General features: G+C 43.1%; 1 protein-coding gene across 3 annotated transcripts in view; it reads right to left on the bottom strand.

Moving 5' to 3' along the window:
- The window catches only part of LOC148038872 (putative cyclic nucleotide-gated ion channel 20, chloroplastic), a 207409-nt gene that overhangs the window by 9663 nt on the left and 180741 nt on the right, over positions 1–17005 (bottom strand). For all 3 annotated transcript variants that reach the window (XM_087674759.1, XM_087674758.1, XM_087674760.1), the window contains one exon: positions 14497–14629. In XM_087674759.1, the coding sequence (XP_087530885.1) occupies positions 14497–14629 (133 nt within the window). The remainder of the gene's footprint in view (positions 1–14496; positions 14630–17005) is intronic.

Raw genomic sequence — 17005 nt, 5'->3', positions numbered from 1 at the left:
AATAATGCATCATACCCTGTTAGAGGTATTGGGAAGATTGTGCTCACAGCCATTGATGGCTCTATTCTCCGCCTACAAGATGCTTTATTTGTGCTAGGCATAAAGAAGAATTTTCTTTCTATCTCTTCTTTGGCACGTTGTGGATTGCAGGTCACATTTGATGATGACCGATGCATGGTGAGAGACAAAGAACACATGACTTTGGTCTTGACAGGCACTTTATGTCATGGGTTATACGAGTTGGATGCTCTTTCAGTTGATCAGTCAGCGTACTTGGCATCCACTCTTACTCCTGTTATGCTACAGGCAGAGTTATGGCATGCTAGGATGGGGCATGTGAACTTTGGCAGCTTGATGCTCTTACAGCGTACGCAGATGCTAGATGGATTACCTCTACTGGAGAGACCTCCTGAGCACTTGTGTGAAGGATGTATTTTGGGAAAAATGCATCGTTTTTCGTTTCCCCGTGATGTTGCTTTTAGAGCAACAGCCAGGTTGTAGTTAGTGCATTCAGATATATGTGGACCTATGCAGACAAAGTCATTGGGAGGATGTTACTATTTTGTGACTTTTATTGATGACTTTACACGATTTTGCTGGGTCTACTCTATGGTCAAAAAGTCAGAAGTGTATGATGCATTCTTGGCTTTTATTGCACTTGTTGAAAACCAGTCTGGTTGTAAAATTAAGACTCTCCGTTCGGACGGAGGGGGGGAATACATGTCCTCTATGCTGAATTCTTTTTTGAAGCAGAAGGGCATTGTCCATCAGTACACTACTGCTTATACTCCATAGCAGAATGGGGTTGCAGAGAGAAAGAACTGGTCACTCATGGAGATGGCCAGATGTATGCTGAAGGCAAAGAGCTTGCCTCACAATTTCTGGATGGAAGCCGTCATGCATGCTTGCCATGTTTTGAACAGATGCCCCACCAAAGCATTGAAGAAAATTACACCTTTTGAGGCTTGGAACAGCCGGAAACCTTCTCTTGGACACTTTCGTACCTTTGGGTGCCTTGCATATGCACATATTCCAAAGGTACTCAGGAAAAAGTTGGATAACAAGGCTGTCAAATGCATTTTTATGGGATATAGCAGTGAGAGCAAAGGCTACAGACTCTATGATCCTGTTTCTAAAAAGGTGTTTGTCAATCGGGATGTACTATTTGATACAGAATTGTCCCTTGCTAGTTTAGATACATATCAGGCTGCCCGTGATGTATTTGAAGGGTTGCTGCCCATTACATTTGGTGATTCAGCTGGAGTTTCAGCAAGTGAACTCAATGTTCAGGCAGCTACTCCTTTGAAAAATGCAGAAAATCAGCCATTGGCTGATCTGAATATTCAGCAAAGTGCTGAAACTGAAATTCAGTAAGAGCTTGTGCACAGTCAGGAGGCAAGACAAATGCCTAGATGGTATTTACAAACTTGAATGATAGTCATTTGGATGCACCCATGGCTGGTCGTACTAGAAGGCAAGCTCGTATGCATGATACTACACATACCATGGATTTCGTTATGGCAGCAAGCACCTTCGATGATGAGGAGCCTGAATGTTTTGAGGATACATGACAGAGTGTGCATTGGATGGCAGCAATGAAAGCTGAATTGGATTCTATCACTAAGAATCAAACATGGGATTTGGTGTCTTTGCCATTTGGGAAAAAAGCAATTGGAACAAAATGGGTCTACAAGCTGAAACGGAATGCAGATGGATCCATTGACAAATACAAGGCAAGGCTTGTAGCTAAAGGCTATGCACAAAAAAAAGGCATTGACTATGAGGAGACATTTGCTCCTACCTCCCGTATGACGACCATCAGGTCTATGGTTGCTTTGGCTGCTCATTATGGATGGACTGTGCATTAGTTGGATATTAAAACTGCATTTTTACATGGGGAACTTCATGAGGAAGTATATGTACAGCAGCCCATTGGTTTTGCAGTTGAGGGCTTGGAACACTTGGTATGCAAGCTGAAAAAAGCTTTGTATGGTTTGAAACAAGCTCCTAGAGCTTGGTATGCAAAGATAGATGCTTTCTTGCTTAGCCAAGGGTTCATAAATAGCTCATCTGAGTCTACCCTTTACGTAAATAAAGAGGGGGGGATCCATGCTGATCATTTGTCTTTATGTTGATGATCTCTTGCTTACAGGGACACATGCTGATCAGATTTCAGCATTTAAACAAAATTTGCAGCCAACTTTTGACATGTCAGACTTGGGGTTTTTGCATTATTACTTGGGTATTCAGTTCATACATGATGCTAGAGGTATTGGGTTATCATAGTCAAGATACATTGGTAAACTTCTTGAGAAGTTTGGCTTACAGGATTGCAAGCCAGTTTGTACACCAATGGAACCTGGACTTAAACTGTCATTACATGATGACAATGATTTGTTTGATATACACACATATGCTCCAGCAGTTGGATGCCTTATTTACTTATGCAACACTAGGCCAGACATACAGTTTGCAGTTTCAGCCCTGAGCAGATACATGCATCAGCCACGCATGTCACATTGGCAAGCTGTTAAGTGTGTCTTCCGTTACTTGCAGGGTACTAGATCTCTTGGATTGCTTTATGCCAAGGGAGGACCACTGCAGTTACATACTTACAGTGATTTTGATTGGGTTGGTGATTATGATTCACGTCACTCCATTAGTGGCAATTGTTTCTTTCTTGGCTCGTCTTGCATATCTTAGCTTAGCAAGAAACAATCCACTGTTGCCACATCGTCATGTGAAGCTGAATACAAGGCAACTTTCACTACCACAGTTGAATGTGTATGGATTAGACGCTTGCTTGCTGATCTGGATGTATCTGTTACGGAGCCTACTCCTTTGTTCACTGACAGTCAGAGTGCCATTGCAGTGGCATGGAACCCAGTGTTTCATGCACGCACGAAACACATTGAGATACATTATCACTTTGTTAGAGAGAGGCTACATGCAGGTGATATCAGCCTTGTCTATTGTCCTACCACCAGTAATGTGACAGACATCTTCACCAAAGCTCTTCCTCGTGACAAATTTGAAGCATTTCGCCATGCTTTAAATTTGATCTCCTTTGGTGGCGGATGATCCTTGTACTCTTGATCACTCTTCACTCCAGGGGGGTTTGTTGGGTATTTCACTTACGCCTCACTTATGCCTACGCTCACATCGGAGTGTCGGTGATCAGTAGGACACTGGGGCACTTTTTACTCTCGGTAGGAGAGGTTTTTTTCCCCCAGACTTATGGTATTATTTCGTATGTGCTTATGACACACACTTACGGGCACTTATTGTATTCGGGTGTGAACACCCCCCTACAACCCTAAGGTTTAAGGGTTGTACCTTGTACTTTCAGTTTTACACTCTTTCAGTCTATTGCATTGGGTGTCGTGCTTCACTCCCTACTATCTATTGTTTTCTGTGCTGAGCTTCGATCCTACCTCCACTCTCACAAAATGATGATGGATGGATGGAGGGAGTGAAGCGTAGTCTTCTTATAAATGATGATATGGAGCGAGTGAAACACAATCCTCTGATTCATGATTAGAATGGTTAGTAACCACCTCTAAAGTCCCTCTGAATAGTCCTCTTAAGGAGATTAGGAATCCAAAGACTCATGGATGATGGCCTTGGTAGAAGAGGGAATATCCACGAAGAGAGTCAAAGAAGTTATCTAGGGTGAGTGCAGTTGTAGAGGGAGTGAAACAAAGTAATCCAAGCAGTACTTGAGGTTAGAAGAGGGATGGGAAGGAGAAGAACCACAAGTGATAGCATCGATGCTTGTTGTGGACCCTTTTCTCAGAGAAATCATACAAGCAGGAGTGTCCAGTTCTTGTGGAGGTGGTGAACAGCCACCACCTTTCTCAATGGAGCACACTACCAAGCTGAGGGTTGTGGAAGCCACTAAACCCCTTCGTAGCTTAGTGCAGTGGTCTCTAGGAGGGCTTATGGCCTCATGAAGTCTTAAGAGCCTCCTACTGCTTGAAGGACATAGAACGTGACATGGGCGTCTTATTTCCCTAAGCATAGGAATCTAATAGTCAATGCACAATGCTTTGTCACCCAAAACCATGAGGTGGCATAAGGAGTGCATGCAGACACATATACTTTGGAGGGGTAGGGAGCAAAGGCCAATGATGACAAGCTTCATTAGAGTGTCCTGACTTGCCACAGGAGGTCCACCAAGTGGTTGATGCTCCATCTTGTGGGGAAGAAGCCATAGCACCAATGTGTCAAACTTATAATGGGAGAGTGGGAGGGAGCAAAATGCAGTCCTCAATGTTGCACCATAATAAAATGAAGGAATTTTAGTTGACGATTGTCTTGTTGCTCCCTGCAATCTCTATGCTTCATGAAGGAGGATCTTTAGCTTTGAAAGCACCGGATTTGCAGTGGAGATGAAAGATCATATGACAAACATTAATAGTGAGTGAACTCATTAAACTCAGAGAATGGAAAAATTATGAATGATATACGATGATGATACAATGGGGGCCCCTAGCCTTTGTCTTTGGGACTAAGGCTGAGGTACGTGTCATGGACTTCGGTGTTAACGGAGTGCCTTGAGATTACTGCACTGCCATCATTGATTAGGCAGCGATACCTATCAAGGAATTTGCATTATGGAGGGAGTGAAATGCACTCTTCCATGCAGGGGGATGTCAAAGAAGACATTGGATAAAGGTAGACAGCACTGAAGGGAGCAAAACACAGACCTCCATAGTCATTGATGATGACGAGGATGATCTCTAGGGCTGTAGCAACAAAAACGAAATTTTCTGCTGATGGAAGGACCTGTCTTAGCCAAACTGGAAATGTTTGCTGGTGGGAAAAGCCTTTGGGATCTCTAGGGGCAAGAACAAAAAAAATGAAATTGTCTACTGATGGAAGAGCCTTCAGAAAGGTAGATGATTGCTCTAGAAGGTAACTTGCAGGATGCAACAAGAGTAGCACCAGAAAGGGCAGCAATGGATGAAGATTGGGGCCTCTGAATGCCGAAGACAGGTGGGCAGTAGCCACCAAAGACTGGCAGAAGCTGGATGACAGGAATCTAAGATGGAAGTAGCTCTAGGATGCACTGAACAAGGCAGAAAGAGCTTCGTTGTGATAGCATCCAACAAGTGCCTATAGGAGGAAGGGGGCAGCACTTGGAGAAGAGGGAGAGTGGCTAGGAGAACAAAGAGTGAATGAGGGTGGTCTTAGAGTCAATGTAATGCCAACAGTATCCCCTTTATAAGGTTTTTTGGTGCATTTGTCCTACTGTGCAAATTAAAGCCTTCTAATCATAAAGTGTTTTGGGGCTGAATCGAGGAGAAAAAATTAGATGTAACTGCATGATAATTAATTATTAATGCTAGGCTTGATTTTGACTGCTGCTCATTTGAGAGAGTATGCACTCAGCCCTTGATGTATTTTTGGATGCAGTGCTCTCATGCTCAGCCCATTGTGGAATCTGGAATAGGTCAAAGATTCCAAGGGTTTGAAGAGGTATTGAGAAGGATTGGATGCCTTTGATTTTTGCATGCAGAAAATTCAGGGGAGCAAGCATTTCTGGAGCTATTTCAGCCTGTTCCTCACTGGAATAGTTACCCAAAGAGTACCACTCACTTGTGATTACTTGAGGAATGTATACATGCATTGGATTGAGAGAGTGTGCTGATACATATGTGCAGGAATCTCTGAACACCCAACAATGCAGAAATTTTAGGACAGCTAGACCTAGAAGATGAAGATACATTTTTATTAGGGGCAACCTCAGCAGGAGTCCAAGGTCTTGTCATGGTTGATACTTCACATTGAGGAATGGTTCCCTTGGAGCTTGCCGTCCGTGCACACTTTCTTTATGTTTGTCCTTTGACATTTTTCTTTTTGATCATTAGGTTGGACTAGCCAATGATGCATCAACATTTGGTTTATGCTGGGTCATTCTCATTGGAGTCCCATTACTCCCATGTCAGTCATCTTTAAGTTCATTAGCACAATGATCAGCACATAGGCATTAGAAAAGCTGCATTTGTAGATACTATCAGTAACTTTCCCTCTAGGCAAAAAGCTCTACTAGGCTGGAAGTACGTGTTGGGTTTCACTCACGCCTACGCTCACAGGAGTGTCGGTGATTTCAGTAGGACACTAGGGCACTTCTTACTCTCTGTACGAGAGGTTTTTCCCCCCAGATTTTTTCTCTTTATTTTAAGTGCCTATGTTACACATTTTCAGGCACTTATTGTGTTGCACACACTTTGAGTATGAGAACACCCTCTTACAACCCTAAGGTTTAAGGGTTGTACCTTGTACTTTCATCTTACACTTTTAGTCTATTGTATTGGGTGTCGTGCTTCCACTCTACACACTGTCTACTCCACTCTCAGCTAAGCTTCGATCCACTCAATCTCTCACATTTGGTATCAGAGCAGAGTACAACTCAGTCAGTACCTTGCAGACTGCGCTGCCAAATCAGCTAGAGCCACTGCTAGAGAAGCCTTGTCTCGTTTCCTTCCTCCAATGGAGCAGTACCAGCTTGATTGCCACCAGTGCAGTAGTGTTCGCCTACACCTGTGCTGCACCACGCTAGCTGCGCGCCAAATAGCCCACCACCAGCCTGACTGCGACGCCCAGCACCACCCCTGCATTTGACAATCTGCCTATGCAGCTTCCCTGCACTGTGCCAGCTTGGGCCGCCTGCCTGTGCCCAGCGTTGTGCCCCAGCCTGAAGCCCAACAATGCTTTGCCTTTGCCTCTACCCTATGCCACACGTTCGTACTCTTGCCCGTACCTGTGGCCAGTGCTGCCCATGCAGCTTCAACACCCAGACCACCAGTCTGCCACCCATCACCGTCACCACCTGCTCAAGCTGCCCACCACCAGCTCGACTTGTTCTTGTGCCAGGTAAAAATTTTTTCAAATAAAAAATTACTTTTTATTCCAGATTCATCTCTAGAAAAGGGGCTTTTGCCTGGGCAGGCACAACAGTCTTGATACGTGTATGGGACATGATTTATACAGAAATTTCTTGGCAAATAAGGCAAGAATTTTTGGGACTTTTGGGTTTCGTGAAGACATTGGTACATGCATAGTAGTTTTTGAGCATTTTGGGATAAGAAATTTTGGGGCTTTTGCTTCTACAGTGTTGCTGAGCATTGAATGCACCTTGGACTGCATGCATTACAGATAGTTTTGACAGAGTGTACTTTAGTTTGCTAATTGCAGCAAGGTATTTGCTGTAATTTCTGGAAATTTTGAGATTTCCACAATGGTCTAGCTAGGACATTGCTCTTTTGATTTTTTTTTTTGGGCATTGTTTATCATGGCAAATCAGGGAGGTGATGTATTTACCTATGTATCGAAGGAGGATAGGTTGGATGGTAACAACTATTCACTCTGGTTCTTCATGATGAAGAATGTGCTGATTGCGAAGAATCTTTGGGACTATGTAAGCGGAGAAGGAGTTAGGCCCGGAGTTGTGGCTCCTGCTACTCTTCCAAGAGGACGTGGACAACAGGCAACTCAACCTGTTCAGCCTAGTCCACTTTAGCCACTTCCCCAAAAATCAGTAATACAAAAGGCATGGGATACACGGGATGCACAAGCTTTGTCACTGATTGCATTGACAGTTCAACGGTCTATTATCCCTCACAATCAATCTGCAGCTTCTTCATGAGAAGCTTGGCTTACCTTGGAGCAGATGTTTGCTAGTAAGAATGAGACCCGCATCTCTTTCTTAAAGAAAGAGCTTGAGACACTGAAGATGGATGAGGGTGATTCTATGCAAGATCACCTAAACAAAATTCACGACTTGCGTGAGTAGCTTATGAATGTTGATGAGTATTACTTTGATGCATAGATGATATCTACTGTCTTACCACCAGTAATGTGGCAGACATCTTCACCAAAACTTTTCCTTGTGACAAATTTGAAGCATTTCACAATGCTTTAAATTTGATCTCCTTTGGTGGCCAATCACCCTTGTATTTTGATCACTCTTCACTCCAAGGGGGTTTGTTGGGTTTCACTCACTCCTACGCTCACACAGGAGTTTTATGATCTCAGTAGGACATTGGGGCACTTTTTACTCTCCGTAAGAGAGGTTTTTTTCCCAAGATTTATTCTCTTTATTTTATGTGCCTATGTTACACATTTTCACGCATTTATTGTGTTGCACACACTTCGGGTGTGAACACCCTCTTACAACCCTAGGGGTTTAAAGGTTGCACCTTGTACTTTCATCTTACACTTTCAGTATTGTATTGGGTGTCGTGCTTCCACTCTACACACTGTCTACTCCACTCTCAGTTGAGCTTTGATCCACTCAATCTCTCACAGTACGCAAAGTATACTCAATAAGACTTAGGTTTGCTGCTCCATATTGCTACATGTGTCTGAGCACGGACATTTGTTAAGGTTTACAAATGCCAAATGGAAGTATGCTAGTTGCACGAACATACACTGATGATTCTTTTTTCTTTTCAAAGGTTGCATGGCCTGATTTGCAGATATTGATGCAAGCATTTCAAATACTTGAAAAGGTGCTGAATTTTTTGTAAATTGTAGGAGTTGTGTCATATTGCCACTTGAAGTAGGTTCGCATTATATGAAGAGGAAGTGTACGTCTATCTCCCTTGGGATAAATGTTTCTAATCATGCTGCCATTGAGTGGGTGAACACTTGGCTTCTTTAAATATGACTAGAAGTAGGACAACTCTATCTTTGTGACCTACATATCTTCTTGTCACTTGTGAAAGGCCATTCTGTTGGACACCTTCTTGGACCGAGGTCAGCATTGGGCCACATGCTAGTGCATGTATCTCTCTCTTTTGAAGTGAACCCTTAGCAAAATTCTTTGGCAGCTCTCTTATGTTTGGTGCTGGAACGTCTTTAATGGTCTGGGCCTTGTTATAACAGCGAGAGATCATTGATATTGAATTACAAGAAGGGAGATGCTATGTTTTCCACAAGCTTGTAGAAAATAAAATTTGGGCTCGCTTTGTACATTTGCTGCTTGATTGTAAAAACAATAGTCACCGTCTGCAAAACAAAGGATGCAGACTCAGTACCAGTGGAAGGTGCATAAAAACCAAACATCCTCGATTCCTCCTCCTTGGCTATGCGCTTTCTATATTTTGTGATGTAGTGTCCTGGCTTCTTGCAATAGTGGCACTTGCTCTTCTTGGCTTGTGTGCCCCCCCTTGTTTCTTGCTACTCTATGAAGCACCTGATGTCCTAGAGCTTTGTGGAGAATTTTTAGCTTGGCTGCCCTTGCTCTTCTGCCTTGCCATAAAAGCCTGCTCAGAGGTTATAACATCCACACCACTGTTCTTTCTTGTTTGCTCTTCCTTTAAGAGCAAATTGACCAACTGTAGGAAAGTAAGTGGTTGTGGGGAAATCCTCACGGTGAGGTTCAAGACCGTATAAAAGGCCAAATACGAGGGCAGCAATGAATTCAAAGTAGTAGATATCAACTGGACATTTGAGTAATACTCATCTACATTCATAAGCTGCTCACGCAAGTCCAGAATTTTATTCAGACAATCTTGCATAGAATCACCCTCATCCATTTTCACAGTCTCAAGCTCTTTCTTCAAGAAAGAGACGTATCTCATTCTTTCCAACAAACATCTACTCTACGGTCAACCATGCTTATCATGAAGAAGTTGCAGACTGAATGTGTGGGATGATGGACCATTGAATTGCCAATGTAATCAACGAGAAAGCCTGCGCATCCCATGTGTTCCATGCCTTTTGTGCTGTTGATCTCTGGGGAAGTGGTTGAGCTAGAGCGGGCTGAATAGGCTAAGTTGGCTGAGTTGCCCACTGTCCACATCCTCCTGGAGGAGCTGAAGCAGGAGCCACAACTCTAAGCCTAACTTCTTCACCACTGACATAATCCCAAAGATTCTTTGCAATCAGCACATTTTTCATCATAAAAGACCATAGAAAATAGTTACTGCTATCCAACCTATCCTCCTTGGAAACATATGTAAATACATCACCTCCCTGATTGGCCATGATAAATATCACTGATCAAGGAGCAAAAGAGCAATACTTCAAGCTAGATCAACAAGGAAATCTTAAAATTTCCAGAAATTATAGCAAGCAATTCACTGTAATTAGCAAATGTAATCACACTCTGTCAAGAAACTGTCTAAAGTACACGCTATCCAAGGTGAAAATAGTGCTTAACAACACTAAAAATACAAAAGCCCAAAAATTTCTTGTCCCAAAATGCACAAAATCTGTCTATTGCAAACTATCATCGATGTTGAGTTGACAACAAAAGCCCCAAATTTCTGACCTGAAATGCACAAAATCTCTGCAAGAAATGTGTCCTAGATACTTGTAAGAGTAGAGAAATGCTGCCCGGACACAAGCTCCTTCCTGAAGATGAAATCTGAATTAAAAAATTGATTTATACCTTCGATTTTGGTGGATGAGGTGGCGGACCTAGTGGTGCAAACAGTAGTTAGGCTTTGTTGGAGGTTGAGCTAGAGTGGTGGGCATAGCTAGAGGTCAAATTGGAGGCGGGCAGCACATAGGACCAGGCGAGCGGCGTTCCAAGTGACGGGCGTTGTTGGAGGTAGCGCTAGGAATTGGTGCAGGAGATGGGAGGGAGCAGGCTAGCGGTACTTGCTAAAGATAGACAGGGGGCAGCAGTGCTGGCATTGGATAGGGGATGGCACTGTTGGCGTTGGACAAGGGGCGGCACAATTGGCATTGGAGTGGTAGGCACAGGTGGTGACTTTGCTTGGCAAGGTGGGTGCAGGAAGATTGATGAGTTGAGTTGTTGATGGGGCTAAATGCCGTATAGGTGGCACCTGGAGTAGAATGCCAAGAAGCTAGGGCTTCGAGTTGAGGATAACTAAGAGATGGTGGCTTAGCTAGCAGTGGCCACAAGCTAAGCTGAGCAGAGGGCTACTCTGATACCAAATGTGAGAGAGGAGAGTGCACAAAGATCGAAGCTCAAGCTCAGCTGCTGCTGAGAGTATAGTTGATAGTGAAGAGAGTGTGAGAGTGATAGCACAACACCCAATGCAATAATCAAAGAGTGTAAGATGCAAGTATAAAGTACAACCCTTAAACGTTAGGGTTGTTAGTGTGTGTTCACATCCGAAAGGTGTAAAACACCATAAGTGCCCAAACTGTGTAACACAAGCACATAAAATAAAAGAGAATAAATCTGGGGGAAAAAACTTTTCATAAGAAGAGTAAAAAGTGCCCTAGTGTCCTACCGATGATCACTAACACTCCTTTGTGAGCGTACGCGTGAGTAAAACCCAACAATGAGGAGCCTTGGGAGAAACTTTCGATGGGGAGGTTACAGGATATGTATTGTGACACCCACACATGGAGGACCATGGCAACCTAGCATTCACTAGATATTTTAGGAGATTAGCACTAGAGATTTAGGGAGGAGCTTTGAGGTCAGATTTGTAGTTGCCATTATTAGAGAATGGAGATCTGTATCTTCAAGGCTTCACCGACTCCCCCTAAATACTATCAAAGGGAAGAGGTGGCAGCCTCTTCTCTTTAATCATTATTAGAGATCAGAGTTAGGCCACACTATTGGACAATGGACACACTTGTCATGGCGGAGATTCTCTATATTATGTACAGGTCACTTTATCAGTGGGTCGGTTTGCATTTCAAAAGTTGCCATAGGAGACTCAAAGGCAAAGATTATATGGTCTTAGAGGAGTCAAGGCTATGATTGAGGTTGTGATGGAGGGAGTTCCACGAGATTGGCACATAGATACAACTACCTCCCATACTTGGATTGGTCTCTTCTCTAGAGGGGATATCCTTTTAGCAATTATTGCATCTAGTAGGAGATAGAACATTCACTTTCATAACTGAGGATGGCTGCCTCTAGCGAGAGGATCTTGATCTTATAGCACTCAATGGTTGATCCAAGCAGAGGATCAGAGTAGTGGCATAGTTCAAGAGGAAGTGGCACATAGACCTAGACCCATCCACTTGTCTTGTAGATGAATGGAGATACCAAGCATACTAGAGGTGGCCTCTATAGAGACTTTAGTGGGATCTAGGAGAGTGGGTATGGAGGGATTCTTCCCTTGTGACAGCCCATGCGACATACCCCTTTTTGGCTACACTCTAGATTGGGGGAAAGGATACAGATGAGCAAGATTGGAGTGGCATAGAGAGGGAATCTCAGATGAGTTCCTACATGACTTTTGGAGGCAACTACATGATAGCTTTAGGCCTAGGAAGATATCTCTCTTTCTATGGTCTCTAGCCCACAGGAGTTTAGCAATTGGCACTCAGCTTGGATATGGCAGGGACCCAATGGCATGTGTGAGATATGGTGAGCTAGAGGAGACATAGACATTGCCTATAGAACTGTCCCAGAGCCCAACAGGTTTGGAGGAGGGCTCTCAAGATAGTATTCCATGGCACAGTAGGGTCCATGGTGGTGACATGGGGGGTTGTGGCTTGGGTGATTAGACAGAGGTCTGGCATGTGGCTATGAGGATGTTTAGGGGGGCACTTCTTTTCTCATCATTAAATAACATCTAAGCACAATCCCTGCCTAGACTACTCACAAACATAGTGGACTCAGGGGCATTGTCATAGATGGGAGCTGATGACGGGGAATCTTTATTGAGGATTTGGATAGAGATAGTCCACACTCTTTGTGGGAGATGGGAGAGGAGTGGTCTGCATTTTAGCCGACTAGATTGCTTGTTCACACAACGGTTGTATTTTTTGATGTACTTAGTCACTCTTCATAGAGTTCCTTGTACTTTGTATTTACCTCACGGGGCCGCGGGGGGGGGGGGGGGGGGGAGATCGGATACTCTCAAAAAGTGAGGTAGGATGCTATGTCTTCCATAACCTTCTAGAAAATGAAAGATGGGATTACTTTGCATACCCACTGCTGTTTGATTCAGATCTAAATGCAATCTTTCCAAATGTGAATGATCCATGACAACATAGGCAAGATTGGATACGAAAAAATAAGGTGAGATGCAGTGTTTTCCACAAGCTTCTAGAAAATAAAAGTTGCTTCCTTTACACACCCATTTGCTGCTCGATTCAGACCTAAATGCAATCCTTTCATAAGTGAATGATCCATGACAAGATAGGTGGCAAGATCGGATACCCTCAAAAAATGAGGTAGGTCTTTCAAGTGAAGTGACTATTCAAATATATGAATAACAAGGGTTTATAGAACCATGGATAGCAGAGCATGCAAACATGATGCAGGACATGCTCCATGAACAAGTCAACAAATACTGGAAGAAATAGTTAAAAAAAATGACAAGGAATCAAGTTGCATTTGAAACATAGAGAGTTTATACAAGGGTACTCCCTTTTATAAAACTTTGGCAACACAAAAGAATAGCAGCAGCAACACTGACTCTAGTACACTTGTTCTACCGAGATATTACAACATCTGTGTTGGATGTGCTTCAACACTACAGATCTTCTACAGAAGTTATGTGCATTTATCTGCCTTAGATTTTTTGGTGTGCATTTCCATATGTACTTCTAGACATGTGGCACGTATATGTTGACTTTGACAAAGTTTTTTGTTTTTCTTTTCAAGGGCAAGATATCAGGCATTATGGTCAACTTATGTTGACCACAATCACAAGGTTCTAAAACCTTTACATTTGACAAAATAATCTTAGGATTAGGGTCAAGGGTCTGCTGACGTAAATATTATGCTTTTGGGAACGGTTGCTAGTGTGATTGCTACTGACTGCAACAAATTGATCAAATGCAATGTGCATCTAGAACTTTTTCCACTAGTTTTGATATTGTTTTATGGAAAGGGTAGTTCACATTGGGAGACCTTTGTTACACACAAGCCATACAGGTAAAGCAGTTATACAACATAACAAGAAAGTACTTTACTACGACACGTGTGTTTGTATTTTCAAATGAGAGACTGGGTATATGGTAGCAATGATAAGAGTGAGAATGGACATGAAAGACAGCTAATATAAGCTAAAGTCCAGGTAATCACTTTACATAATGAGCTGATTTGAGATTCTCCTGAATCTTAATCAAAGGAATCACCTTTCAACCCCTTTGAAGGGTAAGTATACGTATGTATATCGACATACATTTTGATACTAGAGCTCTGCCAGAGATCGTATTCATACAAGTTGACTGCATCTAGGGACTAAAAGGTTTGGATATCTTAGCAATTAGTGCTTTTACTCAGACATTTGTAACCTGCAATGGTCCCCAATCCAGTTGACACTTGCAATAATGATTGTCTATGGAACCTCGATTTTAAATCTGCTTAGTCCAAGAGGTATTTTCCTTTCCAATGGTGTTGGGTCCAGATGTGTACACACCAGACCATAACCCTTGGGCAAGGGCCAATACCCTGTACACTGTTTGCACTGTCCTGTCTTTTAGATGATTCCACAAGATGCAAGGTCTGATATAGTGTGTACAATTGTTTAACAAAGTTACACTGCCAAATATCACCCTATTTTTTATAGACTAAACAAAACTGTGAGCCTTAAAACAAACCTTTTTGATGAGATCTAGACAGAGGGCCTTTCGGATTTCTTTCTCTATATCTTCTGGTAAACTTTGCAATAGGAGTTCTTCATTTACACCTCTATTCGCAGCCCATTTGAACTGTTCTGCTTGTTTGACTTTCCTGGAATGAAAATATTGGCAGTAGATCAAGTTCTTTATCTGTATTACAACCAGTTATTCCTACTTTGTACCTAGTTGAGCATCTAAACATAAACATACCAACAGTTTTTTATATTTTTTGTTATAATTTATTGGTGGAGATGGCAAAACACATTTTGTAATACTTTATATCACTAGTGGGAAACCTCAAAAGAGGTGAAAACTCACAAATCCCTTATAGCAGTTTATAAAGCAGATCAGTCTGAATGTGAGATCATCTTTCACACACACAAAAAGTTCCAATTAGTAGCACATTATCATGGAGGAAACAGGGAGCCAAGTTTGGTGGAGCTAGTGGTTTACTTGGTAGTTGGTTTGGCTATCTACACTTTGTATTTACATATAAAAGAGCCTTCAAATCATGAATAAACAAGCATTCTAGTTCTCTTTATTTTGCTCTCATCTTACTACTATATTATTTTGGTTGTAGGTTGTGAAAGCCCTGAATTTCTAGAGGGCTTCCTAAACCTACCCCCTTTTCCAAACCTCCATTTTTCAATTGAAACCCCCTTCCCTCGTCTCTCTCTCTCTCACGTGTAATCTCTCCTTTTCTCTTCCCCCTCCCATTTTTAATTAAAAGCATGGCCCCCCCACCCCCCTTCCCTTTTTTTTTTTCGTAAAAGGTAATTGTATTAATTACGAAAAAAAGTACAAGATTGCTTGATTACAAGATACATGACGACAATCTAAGCCATCATGTGAAGAGGTTCTAAGTACTACAAGTTACAACGTCATGGCAACGATGCAGAGGAAATTGCCATATGCCAGGGACGTAAGTCCTCCCTAGAGAGCAAATCAGAATGCTGGAGAAGATCCAACTACCAATACAAGAGGCCCTTAAGCCTCGCAATATGCCGCTGAACATTATAGGCGGAGTCAAAAAGAAAAGCATTCCGAATGGTCCAGTTATGCCAACAGCCCCAATATCGAAGAAAATGATACATGAGCTTCATATGTGGCTGTGCAGGAGTGGGGTATTTGGGCTGCCCGAAAACCCAATCAAAGGGGCGCAGGGTGAAACCAACCACTCCTTGCCAAACAGCCGACAAAAATAACCAGACTTTCTTTGCGATGGGGCAAGAAATAAATCGGTGGCGGGCGGATTCCACAGCAGTGGTGCAAAAGAAACAGTTGCCATTGGAGATTCGTCGCTTGGAAAGAGCCGAAGCAAGCGGAAAACCACCAATCATCACTCTCCAAAGAAAGACTTTACATTTGAAGGGTGTCTTGTTCAACCAGCCCTCCATCACAGTTGCCCTCCACCATGACCGGGATTTACGTAATCCCCATAAAGCATTCGCTTTGGTAACTAGCCATTGATGATCTTTAATCAGAATATGATACACTTGGTTAGCAGAAGCTTTGCTTAAAGTCAGCCGGCCTTGTAGGTCCCAATCCTGCCAGGGATGATCCGAAGCAAGGGCAGGAAAGGGTTGTCTGCTCTAGAGCACCCTCAAAAGTTGTTCCCATAAGAGCCTATATCCACGAGGGATCCTGAAAAGCCTCCTAGCTGTACGAAAAGATATAAGCACATTGCGACTGGCAAGGGTGGCATCTGCAACTGAAGACAAGCCCAAACGGGCCATCCGGTTGAATTGTGGTCTAAGCTCATGTTTACCTTCCCATGCAAGTAAACGCGAGATTGCCAGCAATTCCAATTGAAAAGAGTTAGTAGCTAAGCGATCCTCCGCTGGATGCCACTGAGCCTTCTGGAGGACCTGTTTCTAGGAACATACCAAATGAGTAAGCAGCGACGAGGAAGAACTGGAGAACCGCGAATCAGCATTAAGAACATGCCACCAAGAACTCCGGATTTGGGTATTGCCATGCAGAAGCCCATGGCCCTCAAGGAAATAACGGGCTATATCGACCCATGGATGATGATCCGAGCACATGGCGCGGAAAAGAGACCAACGGAGTGCCTGCATGTGAGTTTGGGCATCTAAAATAGCTCCGCCACCCATGCGTTTGGGGGTGCACGCATGCGACCAAGAGATCCAGGAAATACCTGCATGCAATGAGTCCTTCTTCCATAGCATGAAACGAATAGACTGAGTAAGAGCATTCAGAGTCGTAGTAGTCCAGGGCAACAATGGCAAGAAATATGTGAGCATTGGCAACATAATTGTCTGGGCCACTTTGAGGCGAACATGGAAGGGCCAGGCTTGAGATTTCCAATACATAAACTTAGCCACCATTTTCTGAGAAATCCACTGCAGAAGCTGCTTTGGGGAAACATCAACACCCAAAGGGTACCCAAGGTGCCTGACAATGGAGCCATGAGGAACAACCAGACCCTGCCAGTCCAAGGACTGCAAATCCGACTCCGTGCAGCTGA

This window comes from Lygodium microphyllum, chromosome 3 (assembly GCF_053477565.2).
Source record: "Lygodium microphyllum isolate KBCC chromosome 3, Lygodium_microphyllum_v1.1.10, whole genome shotgun sequence".
NCBI classification, from domain to species: Eukaryota; Viridiplantae; Streptophyta; class Polypodiopsida; order Schizaeales; family Lygodiaceae; genus Lygodium; species Lygodium microphyllum.
Note: the sequence above shows the minus strand (reverse complement) of the source record. Positions and strands in the feature narration are given on the sequence as shown.